The 27,067-nt window shown below is 33.5% G+C and overlaps 1 protein-coding gene across 1 annotated transcript; it reads right to left on the bottom strand.

Annotated features, from left to right (window-relative positions):
• Positions 1-10,316: 10,316 nt before the first annotated feature.
• LOC136968965 (uncharacterized) lies at positions 10,317-10,829 on the bottom strand. The gene has a single exon (XM_067263040.1). The coding sequence runs from the start codon at positions 10,827-10,829 to the stop codon at positions 10,317-10,319; it is 513 nt and encodes a 170-aa protein (XP_067119141.1).
• Between the last annotated feature and the right edge of the window lie 16,238 nt (positions 10,830-27,067).

Genomic DNA, 27,067 nt, shown 5'->3' with positions numbered 1-27,067 from the left:
ATAGATAACAGATTCTCACAAAGAAAAATTATTAAACAAATTAAAATTATTAAAAAACAGAAAGAAACACACTTTTCGTGTTCTTAAAGATCAAGTTACCTTAAATATGGAAGTTTATTACAATTATTTTCAATTTGTTTTTTAATATACTTACACCGTCCAATATTTAGAAGCATTTAACAGAGTAAAGATTATTTTTATAATTATACACTACAAACTGAAATGGTTAGAATGCAATAATATACCAGAAATCAATTAATACTTTAAAATCAATACTATTATTAGAAACTATTAAACTATTTATAATATTTTTATTAATATTACAAACTTTTACCTGTTAGGTATAACAGAGGGAAAGTACATCGATGAAAAAGTAACCTTCCAAGATTTTTATCTTTTGGGGGATTCCGCAACATCGAAAATTGCAAGAAAATGTGAATATGTTTTGCATGTACGGATGCAAGTGTTTATGTCTGTGTTTTTCTCGATTTTCTCACCCACTTTGAAGGTTAGTAAATCGCGTTTTTTTACTCAAAATTTTCTAAATTGTGTACGCTATTAAATTTTTGTAGTTGTAGAGGTGATGACAGCGCGGATCATTTTTCACATCTTGTGTGGCATCACTCAATTAAAATATTGCTGTTACTAGCATTTAAAAATTTTAATAAAAGTCAACTATTGTCCAAAAATACCTTTTTTGCCATTTTATAATAAATAATAATATAAAAATTGTTTTTAATTAATGAAATCTTAAAACAGATGGAACTACACGCAATTTCAACTGTTTTGATGGTAAACTTACCAAACCCTTCGCTGACACTTTTCTGGATGTACGGGGGTTTCAGTATATGTGTATGTGTGTGCGTGCGTGGCAAAATTTTGTTTACCCATTTTGAAGATTAATGACTCCTCTCCCTTTGATCAAATTTCTGAGATATTGCGAGATTTATGTATTAGAAAAATCATAGAAAAAATTTTGACTTATGTCATTTTTAATTGACCGAATACTAAATGTACTTGTTTGTAGGGTATGGAATCGCCTAGGCGCGCGATTCCCGCCCTGGTTTAAGATAACGAACTTTCGTGACGGAAAAACCGTTAGAAACGGCCGTTAGAAAGGTACGTTGGAAAGATCCGTTGTGTTTCAAATCGACGATAGAAGGACGATTGGCTGGCGGAGAGTGACCGTTGGCCGGACGTTGTGGAAACATTCGAATTTGATTGGCGGAGGATTCAAACGCCGGCCGCTATTTAAGCAGCAGTTTCGGCGGGAACAGGGGATCGGATGGGATAGGATCGGGTCGGATCGGATTGGATTAGGATCGTTGTTATAGAAGTTCTAACTAGTTCTCTCGTTGGACGTTACGGAAATCTGGTGAAAGTGAACTCCAGTGGATTATTACGAACTTGTTCCTGACTCGGAGGTGTTGCTAATTATAAGTCTGTTTGCGGAGATCGTAAGGAGTTTTTCCGACGAACTTGTACGGATATAGACGGTTGTCGCTTGGATTAGTGGTTGTGCATAATTAATTGTAACGCTATTTTGTATTATTTTGTACATTTGTATTGTAAATATAAACTTTCTGTTTTATTCAATTGACTGGGTGTTATTTTGAACATTACTTCGTTTAAAAAATGAATGCCAGGAAAGTCGATCAAGCACGTTGCTGGGTTTTCAAATAACTGCAATGTAATAAATCTCGACTGTATTTCATTCAAATAGATCAAGTGTTCCCAACTTTGTGCCCACGGAAAAGTGTTGAAATAATGGAGAAAAATTTACACTTTCTTTATTTTTAAGACTTAAAGTTACTTTAGTTTTTAAAATTTTGCTAGATGTAGTGAGAAATTCGCTAAATTGGCTACACTTGGGTTACACTGATCCCTGTCTAATCCATTACGTTTAATATAATCACGTTTCCAATGCCATCTCTATTGTATCAGTAGTATGGTATTAGTTGTCACTACGTGCTATAGTTGTAAACTCGTACTGTTGTCATCACATACTATCGTTGCAATGTGTGTGATTTTTATATAAACATTTTACCCTAAAATGAGTAATACAAGTAAAAAACAACGAACCTATTATTTTAACAAAGATTGGAAAGAAGATTACTTTGTTATCGAAAGCAAGGTGAAATGTATTTGCTTAATATGTAATAATGTTGTGTCAGTAATCAAAAAAGCACAATGTGAAACGTCATTACAAAATCAATGACAGTTCTTTTAAGATTATTTATCCACCTAAATCAATTAAAATCGAGATTATCTACCCAACAAACACTTTTTACCAGGCATGGAAATAAAAATAAAAATGCCACTATTGCTTCTTTTAAGATTTCTTATTTGTTGGCAAAACGAAAAAAATAAACTTTTTTAGAAAGTAAACTAAATAAGGAAGCATTTCTCGTTTGAGCCGATTCGTTATTTGAAGGATTTTCTAATAAGTGAGAAATTATTTCAGCAATACAAGATTTTCTGTTACCAAACAATACAAGTACATAAAGAATCCAAGCGATTTTAACAGATTTACATCAGTTGATTAATGATTTGGAAGAATGTGAGTATTTCTCATTACAATTAGACGAGTCAACAGATATATTAGATACAGCGCAATTCGCAGTAATGAAAAGAACGGTATTTAGTGAGTTTGAAAGAACTATTAAAGTTACTATCAATGCAACAGCGAACAAAGGGAAAGATACTTATATTATCTTTAAAAATTACTCGACAGAAATTAATATGCTTTTACACAAGTTATCAGCAATAATTGCTGATGATGCACAAGCAATCGTGGACTGCAATAATGGATTCATTCCCCATTGCAAGAAAGATGAATCCTTTCGGAACTTTTATGTATTTTCACTGCGTCATACATCAAGAATCATTACGTGCCAAAATATTATCCTGTAAACATGTTATGCATGTTGTTGTAATAAAATAATTTGAAAAATTCCAGCAAATCCTTTATCACAGATTGTTTAAAACTTTTGTAGAAAAGGACGAATCCTCTGAAGCTGGCCTTATCTTAAATACAGATATAAGATGGTTAAGTAAACGCAAAGTACTTGGCCGATTTATACATCTTTTGGATGATGGACTTGGCCTTTTTAACTGACATATGTCAAAAATTGAACAGTTTAAACGTGGATCTCCAGGGAAAAAGTAAACATTTAGCTGAAATGATTAGCTCTATAAAACCATTCAGAGCCAAAATACAGTTTTGAATAAATAATATATCGAAAACCTCTCTTGTACACTGATGAAAAAGTGACTGGTGAAGAAAAATTTCACCTACAATTATTTATTACTCACCTTGAAAAACTTCTGGAACAATTTAAAAGTAAATTACAGCAATTTACCATTATTGAACCCGTGGCAACATTTTTTTGTAAATCCTTTTACTACACAAGTAGACATTACCGAAACTGCAAAATCTATAGCAGAACTTCTTTAAGAAAAAACATCGACAATTGAAGAAGATATTTCAGATTTTGAAAATGATATCATATTAATATCTCACGATACGAATGAAAACTTTTGAAATTTAGTTCACCATAAAAAGTATATTCTTTTGAGAAAAGGAGCTTTCAAAGTCAAATCCTGTTTTGATCCCACATATTTGTGCGAATCTTTATTTTCCACTATAAATATTATTGAATCAAAAATTTGATCTCAACTTAATAATCTTGAAGATTTTTTACGAGTGGTATTATCTTACACACCCAACTGTAAGAAATTAGCAAATGAAATGCACTGTCAATGATCGCAGTAATTCAAATTTTATAATACATATGTGTTACAAAATGCATGATATAATAAAAATAACATATTATTTAATTTTTTTAATCCGATTTGCGCCCGCCATTATTTTTTCAATCACGAATGCGCCCGCGACACAAAAAAAATTAAGAACACTTGTTAAGAACAATTCATTTTAAGGACTTCCCAACTATCACCAAACCATTATTTCGTTTAATCATCATAGTCTGCATTCGCCAATGGGCTTAAAACACGCCAATAATTGTCTGTGTAAATGGTCATTAAGCCTACATTGTTGCGAATTTGATGTAGGATACAAACAAGGTGCATATCATGAATGTCTTGATTGTCTCAGCAGAATTCCAAACGAAAATAATGTAGATCCGGAAAGGAAACAAGAAAGCTTTTTATTTATGGCTTCTGTGGAGTAAGATGATATGTTAAATGCACAACAATAAAATGCATTTTGCCAGGAAATAAAAGTATTATGTAAAGGAGATATAATTGCGCTAGCAATTTGAAACGGGTTCCCACACTTAAGTGTTTCTTCCTACACAAAGGAATTCTTGTTAAACATCTTTATCTTCCAACTAGTATAAAACAAGTGCAGGTTTTCCCTATAAGTCTGCAGTGGAGATTCTTCAAGGTGATGACTCTACCAAATTTAATATATACTTTGAGTTTAAAAAATGTGCGAAGAAAAATTTGACATATTTTTGTCCAAAATATTTTTCGTTTGATTCGCGCATGTCTATCCTGTCAATTAAATCTAAGTCCTAATGGTCTAAAAGTAGATATGCCGATGCCAGTACCATTCCACGCACCTTTTGAAAGAGATCTCTTAGATCGACCTGTCTCATGGTTTAGAGATAATTTATGACGTACCATACGATAACTGCAGTCTCTGATTTCACGGGTTATGTGCAAATAGTGGCGATCCGGAGCGAATGCGTCAAGGATGTTATTGAATTCATAAAAAGTTTCACTATTTTAATGCACGATTGTCATTGAGAAGTAAGCATTGATCAAGGATCGCATTTAATCTCTAAGGATCTCAAACATTTTTGCAAATTAAGTTTATTAACTCAAAGCATACAACTGCTTATCATCTTCGTGAAAGCAGTATAGCAGAAAGAACTATTAGAACAAATTGAATATTTTAAATCATTTCTATAAACCAAACCCTTCAGAGTGGTCAGAATTACTAAATCTTTATGCTTTTGCATATAATATCACATATAGTTAGCCTAGAAGCGTCACTCCGTTCTATTTGGTACACTCTATTACCTACTGATCTACATTTAAATAGGATCAATTTTGTGAATAACAGTGAATTCGACGATAAAAATATTGCTGTTCTGGTTAGACGCGAGGAGACCGCTTGTGAAATTTTGCCTGGTTACATTGCTAACGCCAAGGATTTAAGTATGAACAAATACAATAAATGCCAACAGTACCGTAAATATTTTAAGAGTAGCTAGTGTTATTGGCTGTCCATAAATATTCACTATTTAGGGGGTAAAAACCAGGGTGATTACAAAGTTTATATAAACGGGGAGGAAAAACAAAAGCCTTCACTTGGTGCTTTGACATTGACTAAAACGATGCAAGAACAAAAGATTCATAAACGTTAGAATAGAACGAACTCACCAGAGTTAACAACCGCTACAAGTTTAGATCTATAACCAGATAATATCCCCTGTTTGCCTAACACAAATTCAAATAGTATTGTCTAATTCAAGTAGTCATACTTCAGTTTAACGTATAAGAAAAAACAAAATATGAAGTATATCTATATATACCAGGGGATATATCAAGATCAAGGTCATACATGTCTAAATTGCTCAAAGGATTTCTCTTGATTCGTAGATGTGCTCTTACTAGCTTTAGATTATAGAAGAGCTCATTTAATGTACTGTATTTGAAATTAATTATCAAATCAGTATATAACTCGCTGAATTGCATAATTGCCACTTGTTTAAAGTTTCTTTCAAGCACATATAATCAGCAAGTAATAATAAAGAAATTGTTTACGGTAATTCAATTTATTCAAATGAAAAAATGTCTGAATCCAAATTTTTTTCTTTCCTTGCTGTTTAATGCTATAAAATATGAAAAACCTAATCATTTTTCCATGTAGTATACATTATGTTAATTACACTACATAAATCAATTGAAAATTATTAAAATTCTCACGAAGAATATCCTGATTACTTACACAAAAATCAAACTTTTAATGGAACATGTAAAACGGCGATGCTATTTTTGGGAGACTATGTCTCGGAGAGCGCGAGCAACGCATGGACAAATCTCGCACTCGCGCCTATTTTTAAAAACAGTTTCAGCATTTCGCTATTTTCTTTTGACCCGGCTTTCGGTCCCCACACTACCTACAAGTCTGGTTTATTTTGTGTGCGCTTGATTTGTGCACCAAATACTCTGTTCCACTTCTGACACGTACTTTTCATATCTGTAAGGTGTGCAGCCGTTGACAGCAGCGCGATTTTAGAGACGAAACATAGTCTTGTCAATAATGGTTTTATTTTACTGAAGTTCAAAGATAATACTTTTACCGGTAATAATATATCTACTCTAAGGACACAATAGTGTTCAGTTGTATTACATAAATTACAACGTTTATTTCTGAATCTTATAGTCATTCCGAAATATAATTCTTTATTATTACATATTAATCAACAAGTACTTATCACATGTAAAATCTGATTATGAAAAATTTAACAATAGTGTATTTTCTGAGTTTAACTAAATTATACTTTACAGTTCCACAACAAATAAAATATCATAAATACACAAAATTACAAATAACTTACGGCTTGCGGTGGAGGTTGCTGCATAAAATAAAATCATAAATGTATACTTGATTATATTTTGATATATTACAAAAATAATTTAATTACTAAGTAAAGTTTTTAAACAAAATAATTTTATTGTTACTCCAGATTATATAACATATTATTAAATTAATTTCAAAACTAACAAATATGTTTAACAATTTTTCCTTGTATCATCTCACATTTACATAAAGAGTAGAACAGAACTCCTTTGTAAAAAACACTTATTATAAAAAGATTCTTTGCAAATAAAAAACATCGTAAAAAAACTTAGAAAGCAAGAAGAGAAAACATTTGTATGTTTTTTTAAAATTAAAGTTTTTACTTCCCTACTGTTATACAATATAACATAGAAAAACAATGTCAAATTGTGGTTCCATTATGTTTGCATTTTTTGACGTATTCACACTCATGGAAAACAAAACTGTAAAATCATCGATTCAAATTTCTGAATGTATGCATGATAAAAATTTGAAAACTTTGCAGGTTTATTTTTATATATCAGGCATTGATGCTATAAGACAATAGTACTTAATTGTACATGGGATAGAGAGATATAAGAAAAAGTGAGTGTCGAGTCGGGTCAAGTTTAACGAAAGTTCTACACGTTATTAGTGTTTCTTTATAAACTCACTCCTACCCCAAAAATATGCATTTTTCTTTACATCATAAATAGTAATAATAATACTTAAAACTTTAATGTTTAAGGTCATAAAAGATGATACCACCCAATCTACCAATCTGACTACCGGCAACGCCCTTTCATACGCATGGCGTTACGTATGCGAAGAATACGAAAACAGCAACGCTACATAGCGCACGCCTATATTCAAAATTAGGTTCGAATATATTTTAAAACTAAAAGTTCCTCGAGGATTAATTCAAATAATTTGGAAGCCAGTTCTCGTTTGTTCTTTTGTTCGATTAACCTGAAGCAGACCTCGAGTGAAGCCGAAAACGTTTGTTTTTTGGACAGTAAAGAAATTACCGGATACAAAGGTTAGAAAAGAGTTTATGAAAGATGACACCACTCACGACATTAATTAACTTTGTAAATTATGAGTGCCAGAAACATCGTTCAAAGAACCCGTCAGCTAATTTATCTGGTAACAGCGATAAAAAGTGTTATAAATTAATAAATTATTCAAAGATTGAAATGTCCACATTATTTCATTATAATTAAATTATCAGAAGCTAAACAACACACTAAAATTATTTTTTATATAAAATTTAAATTTAGTTCTTTACATACATATGGGAATTATACTTCTGTCATTGTTCAAAAGATAAAAGGTGATTTATACTATTTTTAAGTACTAGCATAAAATATCTGAGGTTTATCACAATACAGGGTATCCATAAAGTCTCTTTACCATTTCAAAAATTTATTACAAATGCAATTGATAAGATATTTTACTCAGATTTGTTTTATTGTATTTAGCGTTTATTAAAGTTTTTAATCACATTTTCCTCAATCAAACATTTCCAGACCGGTGGATTGGAAGGGATGGGCCAATTCCTTGGCCACCAGATATCACTCCCCTGGTCTTCTTTCTACGAGGCTATGTTAAAGATATCGTTTATCGAACAAAGATACGGGACATTACTGACCTAAAGCAAAGGATTAAACTGATGCCATTGCCACAATTGATGAGGCTATGCTACAGCGAACATGGCAATAAATTGAGTACCGTCTTGATGTGCTTTGTGAAACTAATGGTGCCGATGTAGAAGTCTGTTAAATGAGGTAAAAAAAAACTTCAATAAACGCTGAATACAATAGAACAAATTTGAATAAAATATCTTATCAATTGCATTTGTAATAAATTTTTGAAATGGTAAAGAGACTTTACGGACACCCTGTAGTTTGAGTATGCAGATATAACTTGTAACATTACGTCATACATATAGTATAAACATTTCCTATTTTTCCTAAAATTCTTTGCTAAGCAAATTTACAGTTGTTGAAGGCGTTGTTTGCTTCTTCTGACAAGACGAGAGGTTTGGTGCTGCTTTTGGCATGGCCGATTAACATGGCGTTAAGAGAAACCTGCAACGTAGCGCATCCTTGAATGAACGTGTGATAAAAGTTTATCATTCCAAGAAATCGTCGCAGTGCATAGATATCCAATTTCATTCGAATATCAAATCGTCGAAGTTTATCTGTCTCTGGTCGAGGGAAATTTTGAATGCAGTCCACTTTCGATTGTAGAGGACGCAAGCCTTCTGGCGTTATCGTGTATCCTAGGAATTGTATAGATGTGGCATCAAAGGTACACTTAGCCGAGTTGATACACAGCCCGTACTCGTTTAATATGCTAAAGAGAGTGCGAAGATGTCGTTGATGCGTTTCTTCATCTGGCGAAGCGACAAGAATGTCGTCTAGATAACAGAAAATGAAGTCAAGACCGGTGAGCACCATGTTCATTAACCGCTAAGAGGTTTGAGCTGCATTTCGTAGTCCGAAAGTCATGAAAGGAAATTCGAACAGGCCAAAGAGAGTAATGATAGCGGTTTTAGGAATTTCGGGTTCGTATACGGGTATTTGCTGGTAAGCGCGTTAAAGGTCTATCGATGAAAAGATCTTCATAGTGTGTAGAATGTAGTTGCAATCTGTAAGGAATGAAATTGGATATCTATCCAGAATGGTAACGCTGTTGAATGCTCTGTAATCACCGCACGGTCTCCAATCTCCTGACCTTTTCTGTGTCAGGTGTAGCAGACTGGCCTAGCTGCTTTTTGAAGGTCGCATAGGCCCTGTTGAAGCATAAATTCGAATTCCTTCCGGGCTGCCTTTAGTTTAGAGGTCTGCCGAGAGTCTCCGTGGTCTGGCGAACACAGGTGGGCCCTTGGTTTCGATGAAATGTACGATGTTGTATTCCTTGACCTTGGTGTTGGTGATTGATGATCGCACTAAGTCAGGATATTCACCAAGGATTTTTGGTATATACAGGCGTCTTTCAGTACTTGGATTCGGGATGTGTCATAAGGAAGGAATTTGGCGCTCGTGTGAAGATTCGTAATCCCATCAATGAGCCGACGGCGGCTGCGATCGACCAGCAGGTTGAAATGAGACAAAAAGTCCACGCCAATAATCGGCCTCTGCACATCGGCTATGACGAATACCCACGGAAAGTTTCGTCGAAATCCAAGATCTAGGTTAAGTAACTTTCGGCCTTAAGTCTTGATTGTCGAACCTTTGGCTGCGAAAAGCTTGAGCTTGTTGTAGTTCCGCCATTCTTGTGGGGATGGGAGTATAACAGAAATGTCTGCTCCCGTGTCCACGAGGTACAGGGTTGCTGTATCCTTGTCACTTATATAAAGGCGACTCAGCTTAATCCCAGGTGTCCCTGTCTCCAAAGAGAGTCAGGGGGATCAGTTTTCCGCTTCCTCAACTGCGACCTTTTGTTTTTGGAATTCGCATGGTTGCCGACATTTGTAGGCATTTCTCCCGAATGTGGCGTGGTAGTAACAGATATTGCGGCTAGGAGCTCGTCGACTGTTTCATCTCTCTCTTGATCTGGATCGAGTGTTTCTTTGTTTCGCACATGGATATATTTGCTCGTTAAGTGCGGCTACCTTCAGTGACAGTTCCTATATTTGCTTTTGCAGGGTTTCCAAGGCAGGAAGTGGCTCCCTACAGTTTGTGCTTCTTGATGTTACGGGGGCAAGCTGTGCTGTTGTTGGTCCAGGGCTGAGTTCTCAAATTTGGTCGGCCATAGCGGCTAATTTTGATAGTTCATCACTACTAACCGACTGGATGCTTCTCATGTTGATCGGTAGGCGCTGAAGCCACAGAGTCTTCAAAAAATTCTCGCCGATTTTTTTGTCGGCCAGATTGCGCATTTCACAGAGTAGTTGTGCAGGTTTACGGTCGCCGAGTTCCATGTCTGTCAATAGTTTCTTAGTTCGCTGGATCTCACTGTCCGCGAAAGCGGAGATCAATCGTTCTTTGATAAGTTCGTATTTCCCCGACGAAGGCAGATTGAGTAAAATGTCCGAAACTTGCGTGAGGATTTCCGCGTCGATGCAACTAACGACAGTATCGAAGTTCGTTTGATCCGACGATATTCTGGCGTTCCGAAATTGGGCCTCTATCTGAAGGAACCAAATGCGAGGATCTGGCTTCCAAAATGGCGGCACCTTGACGGCAACACGGGCCAGGCATATGTCAGTCCTATGTTCAGGATTAGGCCTAACGGTTCTCACCTCCATTTCTGTCTTCGAGTTTTTTTTTGGATCAGGTTCGGGTCACCAGTTTAGCGATGTGGCTAAAATTCGTCGGCGTGTTTCGGTAGAATTGGTTCGTATTTGGCCCTACCTTGGACGACGATCGCTTCGATCCTGGCCGCGTGTCCCGAGTCCTTTATTCTTTCGTGAAGATTAACGGAGACACTGATCCTTGCAAAATATCTTACTTTATTCGTCGCGTTTGCTAGATAGATACAGCAGTACTATTTACAGCAGGTGAGGTCGGCACGGAACAAAAAGAAAAACGTCTCTCCTTGACAGCGTCCAAAAGCGAAGTTCGGTCAGCGCGCCAAAATCGCGGTGGCGCCCTCTACCCTACTTTAGTGACACATTCGATGATTATCCTGGAAAGGAAACGACTCCGGGATGAGAGCTTCAGTCATTCTCCGGTAATAAAATTGGAAAAAATTTTCGAAAGACGAAAAATCAATTCTCACACCAAATTTCGTCAAGACCGGTTTCTCACATTTGTATTAATAATAACAAAATCTCCAATACTATAGAACCTCCAATAACGGACACTTCTAAACAGCGGTCATTCTTTAGAAACGTTACTTTTTGAAATATAGACAAAATAACTTCTAAACAACTAATGATTTTTTTACAGTCTACTGTTGTAGTGAATGGCTGCTGTTTAGAGGTTTGAATACACATAGAATAAACTTAACTTACATTGGGTTGGTCCTGCGGCATAGCGATATTAATTCCTACGAAAATAAAAGTATAATAATTATATATAATCACGAAAGCATATGAAAACATAAGCAATAAATAAGTTATTCAGAAGTTAATGCAAATGTTATGATATATTGATGTTTACATATATACTGGTGGAAAATAAAATCCCAACACCAAGATAGAGTTGTGCTAGATAAACGAAACTTGGTAGGCGTGTTTTCATATCTGAAAGATGACGTCCATTCAAATTTCGCGCTAGACGAATAAGAGTAATGCGAGTAGCGCCACTATGAACATGCAAATCACGTTTGCTGTAAATACATGATGTAAACTTGTTGAGCGTTATTTATCGTCCGGATTGAACGTTGTGAGTTAAGGTTCAAGTCAAGAATGCCTTTAACGAGACGAAGAAGGCAGATCAGCAGCTTATTGAGTTTGAACGAGACCGTGTAATAGAGAAACGGGAAGGTGGATTTTCATTCTGCACTATTGCAGAAAGACTTGGCAGGGATGTAACCTCTGTGCATGATTGTTGGCAGCTGTGGTCACGGGAAGGTGCTGTGTCAAGAAGTCCTGGGTCTGGCAACACATCGACCACTACTGAGAGGGAAGACCGCCGTATTCGATGCACGGCTGTGGCGCATCGTACTGCATCTGCAGCAGAAATCAAAGCTTCTGTTGGCGCCAAAGTGACCCAGCGAACTGTATCAAATCGATTACTTGAGAGACAGCTCCAAGCCAGACGCCCTGTGGCGTTCATTTTACTAACTCCAAATCACTGCCATCTGCGATTTCAGTGGTGTCGAACAAGATCTCATTGGAGAGCGGAGTGGAGATCTATTGTGTTTTCAGGTAAGAGCTGTTTCTGTCTTGGTACCAGTTATTGCCATATGTTGATTAGAAAGATGCCAGGTGAGCACTTGGAACCAAGCTGTCTGCGGTGTAGACACACTGGACCTACACCAAGTGTCTGGGGAGTGATTTCCTATGACAGCGGGATCACTTTCGTCGTTATCCCAAGCACCTTGCCAGCAAACTTTTATGTCAGACTGGTGATTGAACTGGTTGTACTGCCATTAATGAGCAATATTCAAGGGGGAGTTTTCCAACAGGATAACGCTCGTCCTCATACCTCTGCTGTCACTCAACGTGCACTACAGAGTGTCGACATGTTGCCTTGGCCTGCGCGATCACTAGATCTTTCTCTCATAGAGAACGTATGGGACATTATTGGACAACAAACTCAGCGTCACCCACAACCAGCATTAACTGTTGCTGATTTGACTGACTAACTGCAAGAGGCATAAAACTCCATGCCACAAAATGACATACAGCACCTGTACAACACAATGAATGCAGGTTTGCACACTTGCATTGAAAATCGTGGCGAGTGCAGCAGTTATTAATGTGCCACCATTTTACATTTGAAATTGATCTTCTTGCACGTACTTTAGCCTGTGACATTAAAAATTTAATCAAATAAATCTGTTACTTAGACATATGTTTTGCCTGAATTTCATTCCTCTAAACTAATTTTTTCTTGGCGTTGGGATTTTATTTTCTGTCAGTGTATTAAGTTTTCTTATATAATTCTTGATAGTTTGAACTTATTCCTTCTTCTAGTACATTTTTCCTGCTCGATTGACTGTTTTCCTTCGAGTAAGTTATAAAAACGTCATTAAATTCTACATAATGGTATGTAGTGTCTTATATTACGAACAGCTTAATTGATAATTATTTATTTATTTATTTATTTATTTGAAAACTCGATACATAAAATTAATTTTAGGAGAGATAACATTAATTTTTTTAGTTAATAAATTATATTTAAATCAAATGGACTCGACTGAGTCGTTGACAGAGAATAGTCCATGAATTCTATCTGCTAGATCTTTACTAATAACTTTATTAGAAAGTGTTGATAAACACAAATATTGAATATCCTCACAGTCAAACATGTAGTGATTTGAGGTCGCATTTCCTTTCTTACAATACGGACACATATCTGGTGTACGTAGATCAATACACAAGTGTTTCCATGTTAAACAAAACTTATTTAGGAGAATCTGTATGATCGTTTTTTTAGTAATAAACAGTAACCGCTGATAATAAATGTAAAAACACCAATTGTTGTCTAATATTTCTGGATACCATGGATAGTACTTGAGGACCCTGTCAACTTTTTCTCTCAAGAAAAGATTGTAAAACTCTTGTAATAATTATTATTGTATAATATTTCAAAACATCCGGGGATGAATCTATTAAGGAGAGTGAGATACTTATTCTATTAAATAGACCTTCCAGTTTAGTGAACCAACAATATTTCAGTGATCTGGTCGAAGAAAACTTCTTCAAGGTAAAATAAGTCTCACATTCCGAAGATGATGGGTCAGAGATTATGTTTCTCAGCAAATTTAAGGTTAATTTAACAAAACGTTTCCGGGGAAAGTAAAGGCCCGATTCAGATCTAATTGCATACGATGGGATCGATCTCTCAAGGCCAAAAAGATGACGAAAGAACATCAGTTTTATAGAGTCGATGTCTTCAAAACAAAAAAGCTCTCAAAAAGGCAGACCGTAAGACCAACTCGAAGTAAATAGAGAAGCAGGAAATTTCTTACACAAAGCCATGTGATTGTTATTAACCCGTTTCAAAATATCTATTACAACATTTATTTTAGAAAATGCTTTGCCTTTCACGTAAGAAATGTAATTTGAGAACGAGCCAGTAGCTGAGAAACGAATCTCCAAATATATAACTTCATTAACAATACCCATTCCTCTTCCATTTAAGAAAAAACTAATCAGCCCTTCTCAGCCTTCTATCATGTATAATAATTATTATTTTCTACTTGAATAAATTAATACGCAAACCCAAAGTAGAAGAATAATTATATAACCTGTCCAATTTCCTTTGTAAATAGATCGGGATAGTGACTAACACTACTGTATCATCGGCAAATTGGAGTAAATGTAGTTCGTAATCACTCAGAGAAATGGAATATTTACTTAAATCATCAAAAACTTGTACCATATCATTAAAGTAGCAAATAAACAATATCGGACTTAAGGAATCACCGTGGTAAACCCTTATCTAATGAAAAACTATCAGTAAACCCAACACTAGTGAAAATCCTTTCATTCAGTCTTGAAAATAAACATTGAATAATATCAGTAAACTTGTCAGAGATCCCAAGCACTTTTAATTTAGATAACAAAATCTTCAGAACACTGTCAACGGCTTTTCGTAGTCTATTAAGGCTGCAAGTAAATGTTGTCTTTTCTTTGAAAATTGTCTACAAATAGTGGAGTGGAGAATCAGAATAGTGCTCAAAGTACTTTTTCGAAGTTGGAAAGCGAATTGCTCTAGTTGATTGAAATTCCCCTCTCTTAACCAACTACTCAATCTATTAGACTGAATAGATGTAAAAATTTTCCGAGCTACTGGTAACACCGAAATTGGTCAAAAGTTAGTGGGCTCACCTGTTTGATCTTTTTTATGGATAACTTTTATCTTTACCTTCAACCACGATTTCCGAAGTTTAGCAGTGTCATAAACCCAATTAAATAACTTAGCCAAGTAAGGAACCAAAGTATCCCTAGAGTGAACAATTAAAGATGGTTAAACATTGTCCACCCGGAAACAGAGCGAACTCGATATATTTTGAATTGCTGTATTCACCTCTGAATCAGAGATAGGAAGGTCTAAGATAGGGTCAACAACAAGAGAAGCTATCGTAGTGACGGGTTCGGAGGTAAATTCGACGTATTCAAACTAAGTAACTGTTGATAATAAATAAACCTGTCGGTCAGAGCAATCTCCTGGTCTGGTATGCTCCTGACTGATGAAAACGATCAACCCGATACGGAAAGGTCCTAGAGTCCCAAATCCCAGTCAACTGAAAGGCATAATTACAAAAATACTTCTTCTTTTCGCCCTTATAAGTGAATTATATTGTTGTTTCAAATTTAAAAAGGAAGCCTGATCTATTTGATCTGCAAAACTTGCCCAGAGCAACATTCCTCGCTCGCTTCTGGATGTAGCAAGACTTATCAAACCAAGGAGGACGAGACCTCCAGTAAGGTTCAGCACCATCAATTAACACATTTAGATTTCTTGCTATAGAGCATAGCTCGGATATAATTAAACCATAAGAATCATCAACGAGCTCAGAATCAAAGTTTATATTCTGGAAACTCTGCGATACTACATGACCAAAGGATTCTACTTTAGAATCATTCCAAACTAAACGAGTCTTGATGCAATGAGGCCAATCAACGAAGGAAAATCTGTTTCTGGTCAACAATTCCACTGGAAAATGATCAGAAGATGAAAAAGATTCAACACGAAGGGATTCGACCATGTGAACCAGATTCTGAGAAATGACTATAAAGTTTATAACTGAGCTACCCACTTTCGACAAAAAAGTTGATTTACCTGGAAAGTCTCCCTTTCTACGATCATTAAGGAGAATGAAATCGTTTTCAATCAACCAACGCAGAAACTGTCTCCCAACCGTATCGATTTTTAAATCCTTTGACCGTCTGATGTCAAAAATGTTAAGAAAAGCTACATTCAAATGCGAATCAATTTTGGACGTTAAAATCGCCCATTATCACAATTCCGTGGTAATACGACGACAAAGAATTCAAAATAAAAGTAAACAAATCTAAATGTAAGACTTGCTGCCTTAGCGAACTAGCATATACTGCTAACACCAAGATACCCCTAGGTTTGGAAGCCGAGTAATGTGGTAAACCAATCGCCATCAAATCAGGGTGAGTTTCCAATAACTCGAAGGGCCCTCTAACTTCATCAAAAAAGAACAAAATTCCATGGGGTCTACCCAGGCCCAATGGTTTTTCAGCTGGAATCTTAAAATACTCCCAATTAACTGGAAGAAACTTAACAAGAAAATTGCCTTTTATTGAAACCAGGTCTCAACAAGGGCCAAACAAATTAAATCTGGTTTTTTAATCATATAAGCCAACAGTGAGCACTTGGTGCTAAACCCACAGCAATTCCAGAAAACGTCCAGTTGGACATGAAGGATCATATTGTTAATCTATTATCTAAGAATTGGATAATTCGAACGAGTCCGAAACAACCCGAACTAGACTGGACAGGACGCGATGGAGTTGAAAGTCTCTCCAAACCATCTCCTTTGCGGGAAGGAAAATTTAAAATAAAAAAAAAGTGAGAGGAACTTTTATTAATCGATGGCCCGAGATTGAATACGTAAATTTCTTATCGTCAACATACAATACGTCGTCTCGAAAAAAACACGACAATCAGCTTCCCGGTTGTCTTTTAAAAAAGTAACCAGGTATTTACGGCGAACACGCAAATTAAACGAAAGATCTGTTGCCAGCCTAAACTTCACCGGTCTTTCCCTACTCTCTCGTTGAATTTTCGTCCGAAATTTTTGCAATAAATGATTTTTCGACATTTCCAGGACGACAATTGGATGCAATAGAATTCCCAAGCTTTATCCCGCAAACGGGAAATACCGACAATATTATGCTCCGATGGATCAGCCGCATCCAATTCCTTAGATAATAGATTAACAATATGATCCTTCATGTCCAACTCGTGCGGAATACTATAATTAAACAACATTAAATTTCTTCTGTTGGAAGCATTAACTTGTCTATCATAGGCAAAGGAGTGTAACTCGCCAATGTCATCCAAAGGAGATTGTTGTTGCTGTTCCAGTTTGTCTAGTCGTGAACACACTTTAGCAAAGTCAGTTTCCAGTTTCCTTACCAAGGACAAGGTTGACTGGTTAGCCATTTCCAAATTTGCGAGCCTATTTTCGATACACGTCAACTGCATCATTACTGCACTCAAAGAAGTGTCCAAATATTGTCGTAAGGATGAGGTTATTCTCTATCTGAATCCGGAAGACATTATCTCTTAAAATAATGTTCTAATTATGGATATTTTGCACTCGGATCACTCGGTGAACGATGATGTTTAGTTCACTTCCGTTCTTCTTGGGTGTGGTTTAACGCTCCTGGAGGAGTACGTGGAAATGTTTCCGGAAAAGTAAAACTAATAATAACACAGAATGACACAAGAGCAAGGACGTACCAATTTAGGTCGCAAATTAAGTAAAGAACTCAGTAGTTTACTATAAAATAGTGTTAGCAATTTCTCTGGCAAAAAGTCACCAGCAACGACAGTTACTCAACAATGCCCCCCTTAACTGATAACAATTTAACACTTACAATCTGCATCAATTTTTTATCGAAACACTAAATAACTTAGTATAGTTTTCTGTTAAGAATATAATTAATTACCCTTATCCCTATGATCAATGTCAGATGCTCAAATTGCGCCAATAACTGTTCAAACATGTACTTCATTACTTAACACTTGATTTTTGACAATAACTGATAATGACTCATTGAACAATAATTAAACAATTGATAAAATACGAAATTACAAATTGTATTTTTCTAACTGGACAATCAGTTATCAAACAATTGATTTTTGCACTAACATTTTTTGTTGAAATGAGAAAAAATCTTTATAATTTACCAATAAAATACGCAAATCTAAGAAAGACAATACAGTTGTAATGAAAATAGGTATGATATACATTTTCATTGTCAAATACCCATACACGTATAATCAATACACACGCATAAAGAATAAACGAAATTTTACATACCGATAAATCCGAACAGGAAAATCAATACGAATTTCATCTTCAACGCAATCGATTTTCACAACGAACAGTAAAGGAAACTGATTGAATGTATTTTCTAAGTTATTTTATTTCTGACTTTTATAATGTTCCAGTTTACGTAACTGACTGACGTCAGAATATTAATACTTTTGTAGATAACAACTGTTCACCAATAGAATTTTATTTGTCTTATTAATTCCCACCAATAAAATCATTTCATTTAATAGATTTTATAGAGAAGTCTAAACAATTTTTATGCCTTAGCAATAACTGAATTTAGATTTTTCTTTTAAAATTTGTATTTTAAAAATTATCTTTCTTAAATATTTAAATGTCGTAAAATTATTTAGTTTAATTCGTTTCATAATTTTATTGTTTTAAAAAATGAAAATGAGATATAATCAACAAGAAACGATTTGTATATAAAAAATTTTACATACATTTCAAACAGCTTTTAAAATAACAGATTTGATGGTTTCTTCTTGAAATTCTATACTTGAATTTTAGTATTTTGAAAATTTAATTATGAAATTCCATTACCTTTACATTGATAAGTATTAAACTGTTTTTAAGAAACGAAATCACATTCATTAGAAAGAAAGACGTCACATTTTTACTGTATATCTCTATAAAAACGTCTACAGAGGTTTATAAGTCCAGCATCCACCATAGACCCGGTATCTAAACCACTGAAAACTAGTAGTTAGCCACAAGTTCGCGCCTCATCAATCAACCAACTATCCATGTAATGTTTTCTGAGGTTTCCTTCAAATTACTAACTCGTATAATTAGAACATATATGAAACCCGTATAATTATTACTGTCAGATTTATTACATAAGTGAAATAACGTATTTGACAATGGATACACATAAATTTTTCATTTAGTATTTAAAATTGTTTCTCAGAAATAAAGCTTAAAAAATGTTTTAGAAACTAGAATATGGAGAAAAATTAATCGAATTTACTTGCGTAGAGATCTGTACTTTGTCAACAACAGGAATTCCACATTCGGTTTGTTCAGGTGACAACATCCTGTTTTTGAACACGGCACGTAACGATTCATTATAATTACTTATTCGTTCTATAATATATTTAAGGTTCTTACAATTCTTATATATAAATTAAATACATTCAATCTTCCAAGAACGACCATCTTTCCAAAAAATGTCATTTTTTAAGTTTCAGTTAGCACCGGTTGTTTGCAGACTTACTGTAAATTCTTCGTTACGAACCTTGTATTTACTAATTATAACAAAAAGAAGTTGTTTCTACACTAATTAATCTGAATTAATGAATATCAAAAACTACTAGAGGTAAATAAAAGCCTGTAACAAGGGGTCTTCAGGCCCCCTCGTGCAAATACAATTATTAAATGAATTGAAAAAACTTTGTATAGGACAATAGGACCGACTTTCGACTTTCTTGTACAATAGGTACAAATTTTCCCAAATTCCCACCTCTGTGTGTCCTTAATGGATATAAATATCTTTATTCTAAAAGTTTAAATTATTAAATTAGATAATAAAACCGAAATATTATATTTCTTATTTTATTCGTTTGTCGCAAAGCGTATAATGGACGAATATGAAAAACAATTCAAATTGAATTAAGATTTTAGTTTTAAAAATTACCGAAGAAGCCACCTTAATTTGATATTTATTTTTGTAGTATACTGAATAAACGGAAATTAATTGGATTTAAATGCAAACAATTCATAAAGTAGCACAGACGGAAGTAGTCAAGTGAACAAACATTTTACATTCCTCTTTAACAAATAACGGCAGAATAACTTCAATTTTTAATTTTAGCTGAATTTTCGAGAGGTTTTGACAGAAGATTAATTTGAACTTATTTTTTGGTATTTTAAAATATTCTTTCTCGTACACTTTCCATTATAAAGTAATTGTTTCGCTTTATTAAAGAATTATTAATATTTTTTTTATATTTTTAAATATTTTTAAATTCACATTATATTTTAATTTAATATAGAGCTTAACAGAAACGGTCCTAACTACTTTTCTAGTAATGTCAATTAAAAACATTTCAATTTATTATTAAAAATCAATAGTTTGCATGATATAATATTCTTTGTTTATATATTGCTTTAACTATAAATTTTTAAAAATAAATTTACATTATTAGAACTTTACGAGTTACTATATAAATTTTTTGTAGATCTAAAGATGTTCGTAGGCGCTAAATTTTTATACGTGTCTGATTTCATTGGCCTGTAGACAACAGCAATATTCCTTTCTTACTTGACATTGTGTTTATAAATATTTTATACGTAGAAATGTCAATATGTAAAATTATCCTAAACATTTTTATAATTTTATTTTTAAGACGCTTTTCCTTCTGATTTTTTTCTAAAATAGTAGGTTTTCGTATAACTATTACTTTATTGAGTAAGGAGTCTAATCGGAATTACGCTGATAACGAAAAAGTTTCGATATGTAAGCGCAACAAAAGTCTTTCCTCACATACTGCTGTATCAAACCTTATAAAATCATATAAATATAATCATATGAGTATCTATGTTTGAATGTGCTTTTGTTTTTAATATGTCGCCAAACATATCACATGAGTATCTTGTTGCATTAATACCATCAATCACCCTGATAAACAAACCTTTCTAAATTATTTTAGAATTTTTCGTCAAAAAGCACAAGAGTTATTAATTAAGCCTCAAACAGGACGAAGAAAATCGTGTCCCACACACACATAAACACAGTAACATCCATACATATAGAAATTACAATAAAGTTGTTTTTTTCGCATTTTGCGACGTTCCAAGGAGTTATAAGATAAAAAATGTAGCGTCATTTTTTGCCGGATCGCCATACTTTTCCTCTGTTATAACAGCCAGAAAAGTAAAAATAATCAAATTAAGTGGAAAAAATATTTAGTTTAGAAGCATGTTTTGGTATAAAAAAATTTTTTTGTTAACACAAAAATATTATGTTTACAGCTCAGCCACGCATGCAATGTTATAATGCCAATATTGATTATTCTTATCTACAAGACAAATGAACCCATTTGAATGAAATTTACAAAATTTAGTATTCACGAAATGTACTACTGTATAAACTTCTTAAATTTTGAATAAATTTGTTAAATTATAATCTTATTTCGTCCACTAGAACGTATCAATTAACAGGACTAATTAAACTGGCTTTAAGGATACTGCAACTCAGTTTCACAGATTATAAAATTATTGTTATTATTGTTTTTTTTACTACTCAGACACCTTATACCTCTGAAAAATTATTCATTTAATAATGCAAACGTTTTCCACCTGTTCCACAGGTCATCTTCAAGCAATTTTTCTTTTGGAATGTTATCTCGTGCAGGATCGAATGTATATGCGCAAAATATTTCAAATTTTAAAAAACCGTTGGAACATTCCATGTAAAATATAAAATATAAACAATAATAAAAACATTAATAAAATTAATTAAGTAAACGCATTGATTCGCTAAATAATAAGGGATGTAAGCTGACATAATATATATCTATATTCTATACAAGATGAAAATATGCTGTATGCTTGATTAAATGAGGTGTTTGTCAATCATGAAATGTTCCAACGGTTTTTTAAAATTTGAAATATCTTGCGCATGTACATTCGATCCTGCACGAGATAACATTCCAAAAAAAAATTTCTTAAAGATGACCTGTGGAACAGGTGGAAAACGTTTGCATTATTAAATTAATAATTTCTCAGAGGTATAAGGTGTCTGAGTAGTAAAATGTTATTATTGTTGTTTAATTTACCTGTACAGATAAATTAAATAAAACAATAATTTTATAATCTGTGAAACTGAGTTGCAGTATCCTTAAAGCCAGTTTAATAAGTCCTTTTACTAGATACGTACTAGTGGACGAAATAAGATTATAATAAGTTAAGCACATTGAGGCATATTAATTTAAATTTGTTGATTTTACACTTACCAAACTTCTAAATTCGGCTTTTTCCCCACTATTGCAAAGATATTGCAAAGAGAGAGATAACAGCAACACTAAGCAACCAGGCAAGCTAATCTATGCTTGGTAACTTTTTCGACAGCTCATTAGTTCTTGTGTGGTCCTTCTCAATATTTTATTTAAAAATAATTAGTATTTATAAAATAGTATCCATTTATTAAATTTTTGCATATTATTGGTCAGCCACCTATTATACGACATGACGTTTTGCAATTACTTTTAATCACATGTTAATTAATGTTAATCACTACTATAATTAATTAATGTTAATCACATGTATAATTATTTAAATATAGACTATTTATAATATATTGTGCTATTTTACTTTCCTGTCTGTTATTTATACATAAAATGGGAAACGTGTCAAATTTCATTCATTTTGAGAACGTTTCAGTTTCTGAGTTCTTAGCTTGTTGTCAATCTGTTTCAAATATTTCATACTCATTCTCTGAGACCCCGAAAAAAATATAGACTACTGCAAAACCTAAACCCGCCCCCTCCCCTTTATTCCTTTTTAAATTCTTTACCCGAGCTGCACCAAATTCTTTACCCTTATTTTATCTTGTGTACGATATAAATTTCTAGACGTGAAACTAAGACGCCCTATTTTCAACTCATTTCATCTCTTCGACCTTTCATGTTAACCATAACAACTGATAGATATAATAACCAAACTTGTAAATATAGTTTTCATTTTAGCGTTTATCCTTCTTGTCTTCTGACCAGGAATACCAAACACGTCATCAAATTACCAATAAAAACAAATAATTATGATCTCAGTAAAAATATAAATTTTGAACTATGCAAAACTAATTTAATTATTCCTAAATCTTTTGAAACATTTTCATTTAGTTTAAGTTGAAATACAAATAAAGATTTTCATGAAAACAGAGATGGGAAGTCGGCAGAAAATACACGACTCCTGACTCCCGACTCCCAAGTCAGTGTGTTTTAAAAATAGACTCGACTCTTGACTTCCATAAAGAGATTCGATTTCTAGATTCCAACTCCCGACTCCCAACACCGACTTCCAACTCTCCATCCCTGCATGAAAAGCCCTGTTCATAAAACTAGAAAATAAAAAATAAGTCAGTAGTTCTGACTGAAAATGCCTCAATTATGGCCTTCCGCAGAAGAGGTAAAACAGGTACTTGCGCTCCCTGCAATGTAGTAAACAGTGATTAAGTTATGTAACTTTAAACCCAAAACTATCAGAGCTTTTGTCTGTCTTTTCGTATTCTATAATCTACTTGTAAGATAAGCCTCAAAAATTAAATAAATAAATAAAAGTTTATTTGATAAAAATGCCACGACGACATTGTAAAATTCATAAAAATATAAAATACTATACATTAAAAGTCTACTTCTATCCTATCTCACACCTTATAAAAATAAGTATTATGGCAGAGTCGGACTTTATTCGGGAGCCACTTATCTACCTCAGATATGCAAAACGTTAAAAACTTCCTTTTAGTGATTCCACAAGAAAAAATATAATATTCATATAATAAAGAACAGAAGAAAACTTTTTATTGCATAGTATTTTACATTTTTTGTGAATTTAACAATCATTGTCCCGGTATTTTTATAAAATGTATTTTTTTACTTGTGCCATCCCTAGAGGGAAGCTTTTAACCTTCTGTATATTTCAGGAGACCAGTAACCTTTAATAAAGGTCGACTTCGCAATAAAACTGTTATTTTCATAAAGTGTCAGAATGAACTGGAGGAGACTTTTCATTTTATAAACTTTTATACTTTTTGTGAATGTTATAAATTTATTGATATAATTATTTGTCGCTATGTGAAAAATTTTATGCAGACACCCATGGTCTCAACACGCGGTGTAAAACTATTCCTAGTAGTTCCAGGTCCAGAACGGTTTCGACCCGAAATATAGAATTACTACAAAAGTCTTATAAAGTTATAGATGACTGAAAAATAATTGAAATCCCATAACAAAACTGATGGAATTAGGTCGAAAATTAAAGCTTAGTGAAAACATTAAAATAAAGGAACCTTTTGAAAGTTGTGGCATAAAAAATACTGGAACCAGATTTGACAGTTAAGTTAGCATGTCAATAAACTGAACAATTCCATATTACAACAACAGGAAGTTTTGGATCAAACAATGTCACATGATAACAACTTAGAAAAACAAGCGTCGTCACAAAAAATGCTTCAATTTTTAAATTTTGCCCTAAAATCCTTTACTGATACTGCTCAGAAAAGCTCTAACGTTTTACCTTATTGCTGTAAGTGAAAAGCCTTTTTCGGTGACTGCGCTTGTTTTTTGAAAATTTTGAGCATTGCCTCCGTGATAATATATGATGAAATACATTATCATGGTGGTAATGCTTCAAATTTTCCTGTGGTAGTAATCTAGTGTAATTGTGCAGTTTATTCACTTGTTAATCTTACTTTCAAATTTTCTTTCTTATGCGACAACATTAAAAAGTTTTCTTTATTTACATTTTTTCTCTGAGTTTTACTTTTCGTCCTGGTTCCAATAATCATTATGAAATTTATTTATTTATTATAACTTTAATTTACTCATTTAGAACTAATAAGAACAAGCTAGCAAAGCCTCTTGCTCAACTTTCCAGGCACTAGAACGGGAAATTAAAGAAATCAGGAAAATAAACTTCAATTGTACAGTACGATATAAAATTCAAACATTAAAAAAGATTTGAAAGGAGTAATTTTGATGAATTACGAGAAAATTTTATTATTAAAACTACAGTGATAACTCGGTGTTCGAACATCCCAGGAGTCAAAGAAATTTGAATCCAAGCAATCTCTCCGAGAAAACTTTTCCAAAACTAGAACATTTTTGGAACTCGACATAAGACGGACATACTATGAGCTGAATAGTATACGGTGGTTTCTATCTGTACACGTATGCCTAACGCAGCATTGTTGGTAGATTCGATTAATTTTTATTTTGTAATTTTGAACATCACTTTTTGCATACAAACAACGAAAATCCGTTACATTTCTAAATACGTCGATACGAGTTTAAGACATGTGTTGCACAAGCCCATCGACATGCTGTTATCTACTGTGTGACTGTTATGACGATACCTCGGCGGCTACGTCAGTAATATCAGAGTCAATAGATTATCTGGTCACCAACTGCATTCAGGAAAATGGTGGAAATAACTGTATTGACCGCTATGGGCGCTTCGAACGTTTGGAATCCGCTACAATGTGAAAACGGTAGATGGCATTTTATTTTTCAGTCGTTTAATCTTTTTATTTTTAGTCATTTAGGCACTATCGTTTATTAATTAATGCATTTATTTGTTAGCATTTAATCGTTAAGGCATTTCGTTATTTAGCCATTAGCAAACATACCAACATGCTTTGTTCATGGGTGCAATTTCGAATACCCTAGTAATAAAGGTAACAAAAGGCGTTTGTAAAGGTGCCAGAAAATGATTTGGAACGCTGGAAAAGATTCGTTCTGCGTGAAGATCAGAAATTAATCGCAAAGGCTTGAATATGTGACAACTTATTTCAGGATCAACTCTTAATAAAATAATTCGCTCACATAATAGATGTCCAATTAGTGCAGCTTGCATGTGATAGATGGACACTGACTCCGGATGTTTTTTCATCTAAATTTTCGAATTGTCCATCCTATCTCAGCATTAAAGTGCCTTGAAAGCGATGTTGACTATCAGAAAGAAAAGCTGCAGTTGTCTCCAAGAATAAACAAGTTGATCTTATAAGCAAGGAGTAGAACACATTTTTACAGTAATTAAGTCACATGTTATGTTGTTTACATTTGATCTTTTTTTAAGATAGTAGGTCCACTTTTCCTAAATACATTGAAAGCAATGATTAAATGCCCAATACTTGTAATGACAGTGACAGAAGTACAACAACATATACAAACTCACATTAACGTGTACGTTTTTTAAACTTGAAATAGATAAGGTGTTTGTTAGTAATACAAGATCAAAGGATTATAAAAGACTTTCAAGTTTGGCATAGGTGTCATAAGAAAAAGCCTTGGCTTTGATTATTGTCAATTTTAATGATTTTTTTGTCGATTGTTTAATTTTTATTAGTTCTTTACAATGTCAACAACATATGAAGAATTTCGTAAATATAAAAAAGTTTTAAATATTTAATGTTTTACGAATTCTTTCTGTGAAATGATGATAAAATATAATAATAAAATTTTAATTTTAAAACGTCTGATTTTTTGTATATAATTAATGACTTGAATTCGATATGAACATAATAATTTTAAAACTTTTAAAAGTAACTATGTGTTTTTAATGTGTATTATTTACTTGACTGACATAATTTAATGAAATTTCCTTAGATTCGAAATTATCAAGATAAACTGAATTTATCTGTTGCTTTTTAAACATAACATTTACTATATAAAATAAATTTATGTAAAATTAATTTTTATGTATTATATGTACAGTACTATTAGTTTTCATTCATTTATTTTAAGCTAATTTGTATTAAATAAGAATATTGAGATTAGCTTTATAAAATATAGTTGTTTATGCAATTACTGATATTATAACATCTATTTTACATAATACAATGCTTTTCTGCTTAAGATATAAACAAACTAAAAGCCCAAACAATTGCAGCACACCTATCAGCAAACTTGTTTATTACATCCACTTTTTAAGAGAGAGAACAATAGGCATTCGCAGACCAGATAATCCATTGACTCTGGTAATTCCAAGTCAGAATTGGCTCCAGCGTGACTGTTATGTTCATATGTGTGTCTTCTGCGAGTGGTCACGTATGAGAATAGCCAGATTCGAGATGGAGGAGGAAGTCCAGAAACAGCGTGCCAGAAATAATGCACA

The sequence above is a fragment of the Centruroides vittatus genome, unplaced genomic scaffold (genome assembly GCF_030686945.1).
Source record: "Centruroides vittatus isolate TY-2023 unplaced genomic scaffold, ASM3068694v2 contig_166, whole genome shotgun sequence".
NCBI classification, from domain to species: Eukaryota; Metazoa; Arthropoda; class Arachnida; order Scorpiones; family Buthidae; genus Centruroides; species Centruroides vittatus.
The sequence above is the reverse complement of the archived record's forward strand: the minus strand, read 5'-3'. Positions and strand labels throughout refer to the sequence as shown.

Bases quoted from the DNA above. Each gene is read 5' to 3' on its own strand.
- LOC136968965 (XM_067263040.1), bottom strand. From the start codon at position 10,829: ATGGAGGTGAGAACCGTTAGGCCTAATCCTGAACATAGGACTGACATA.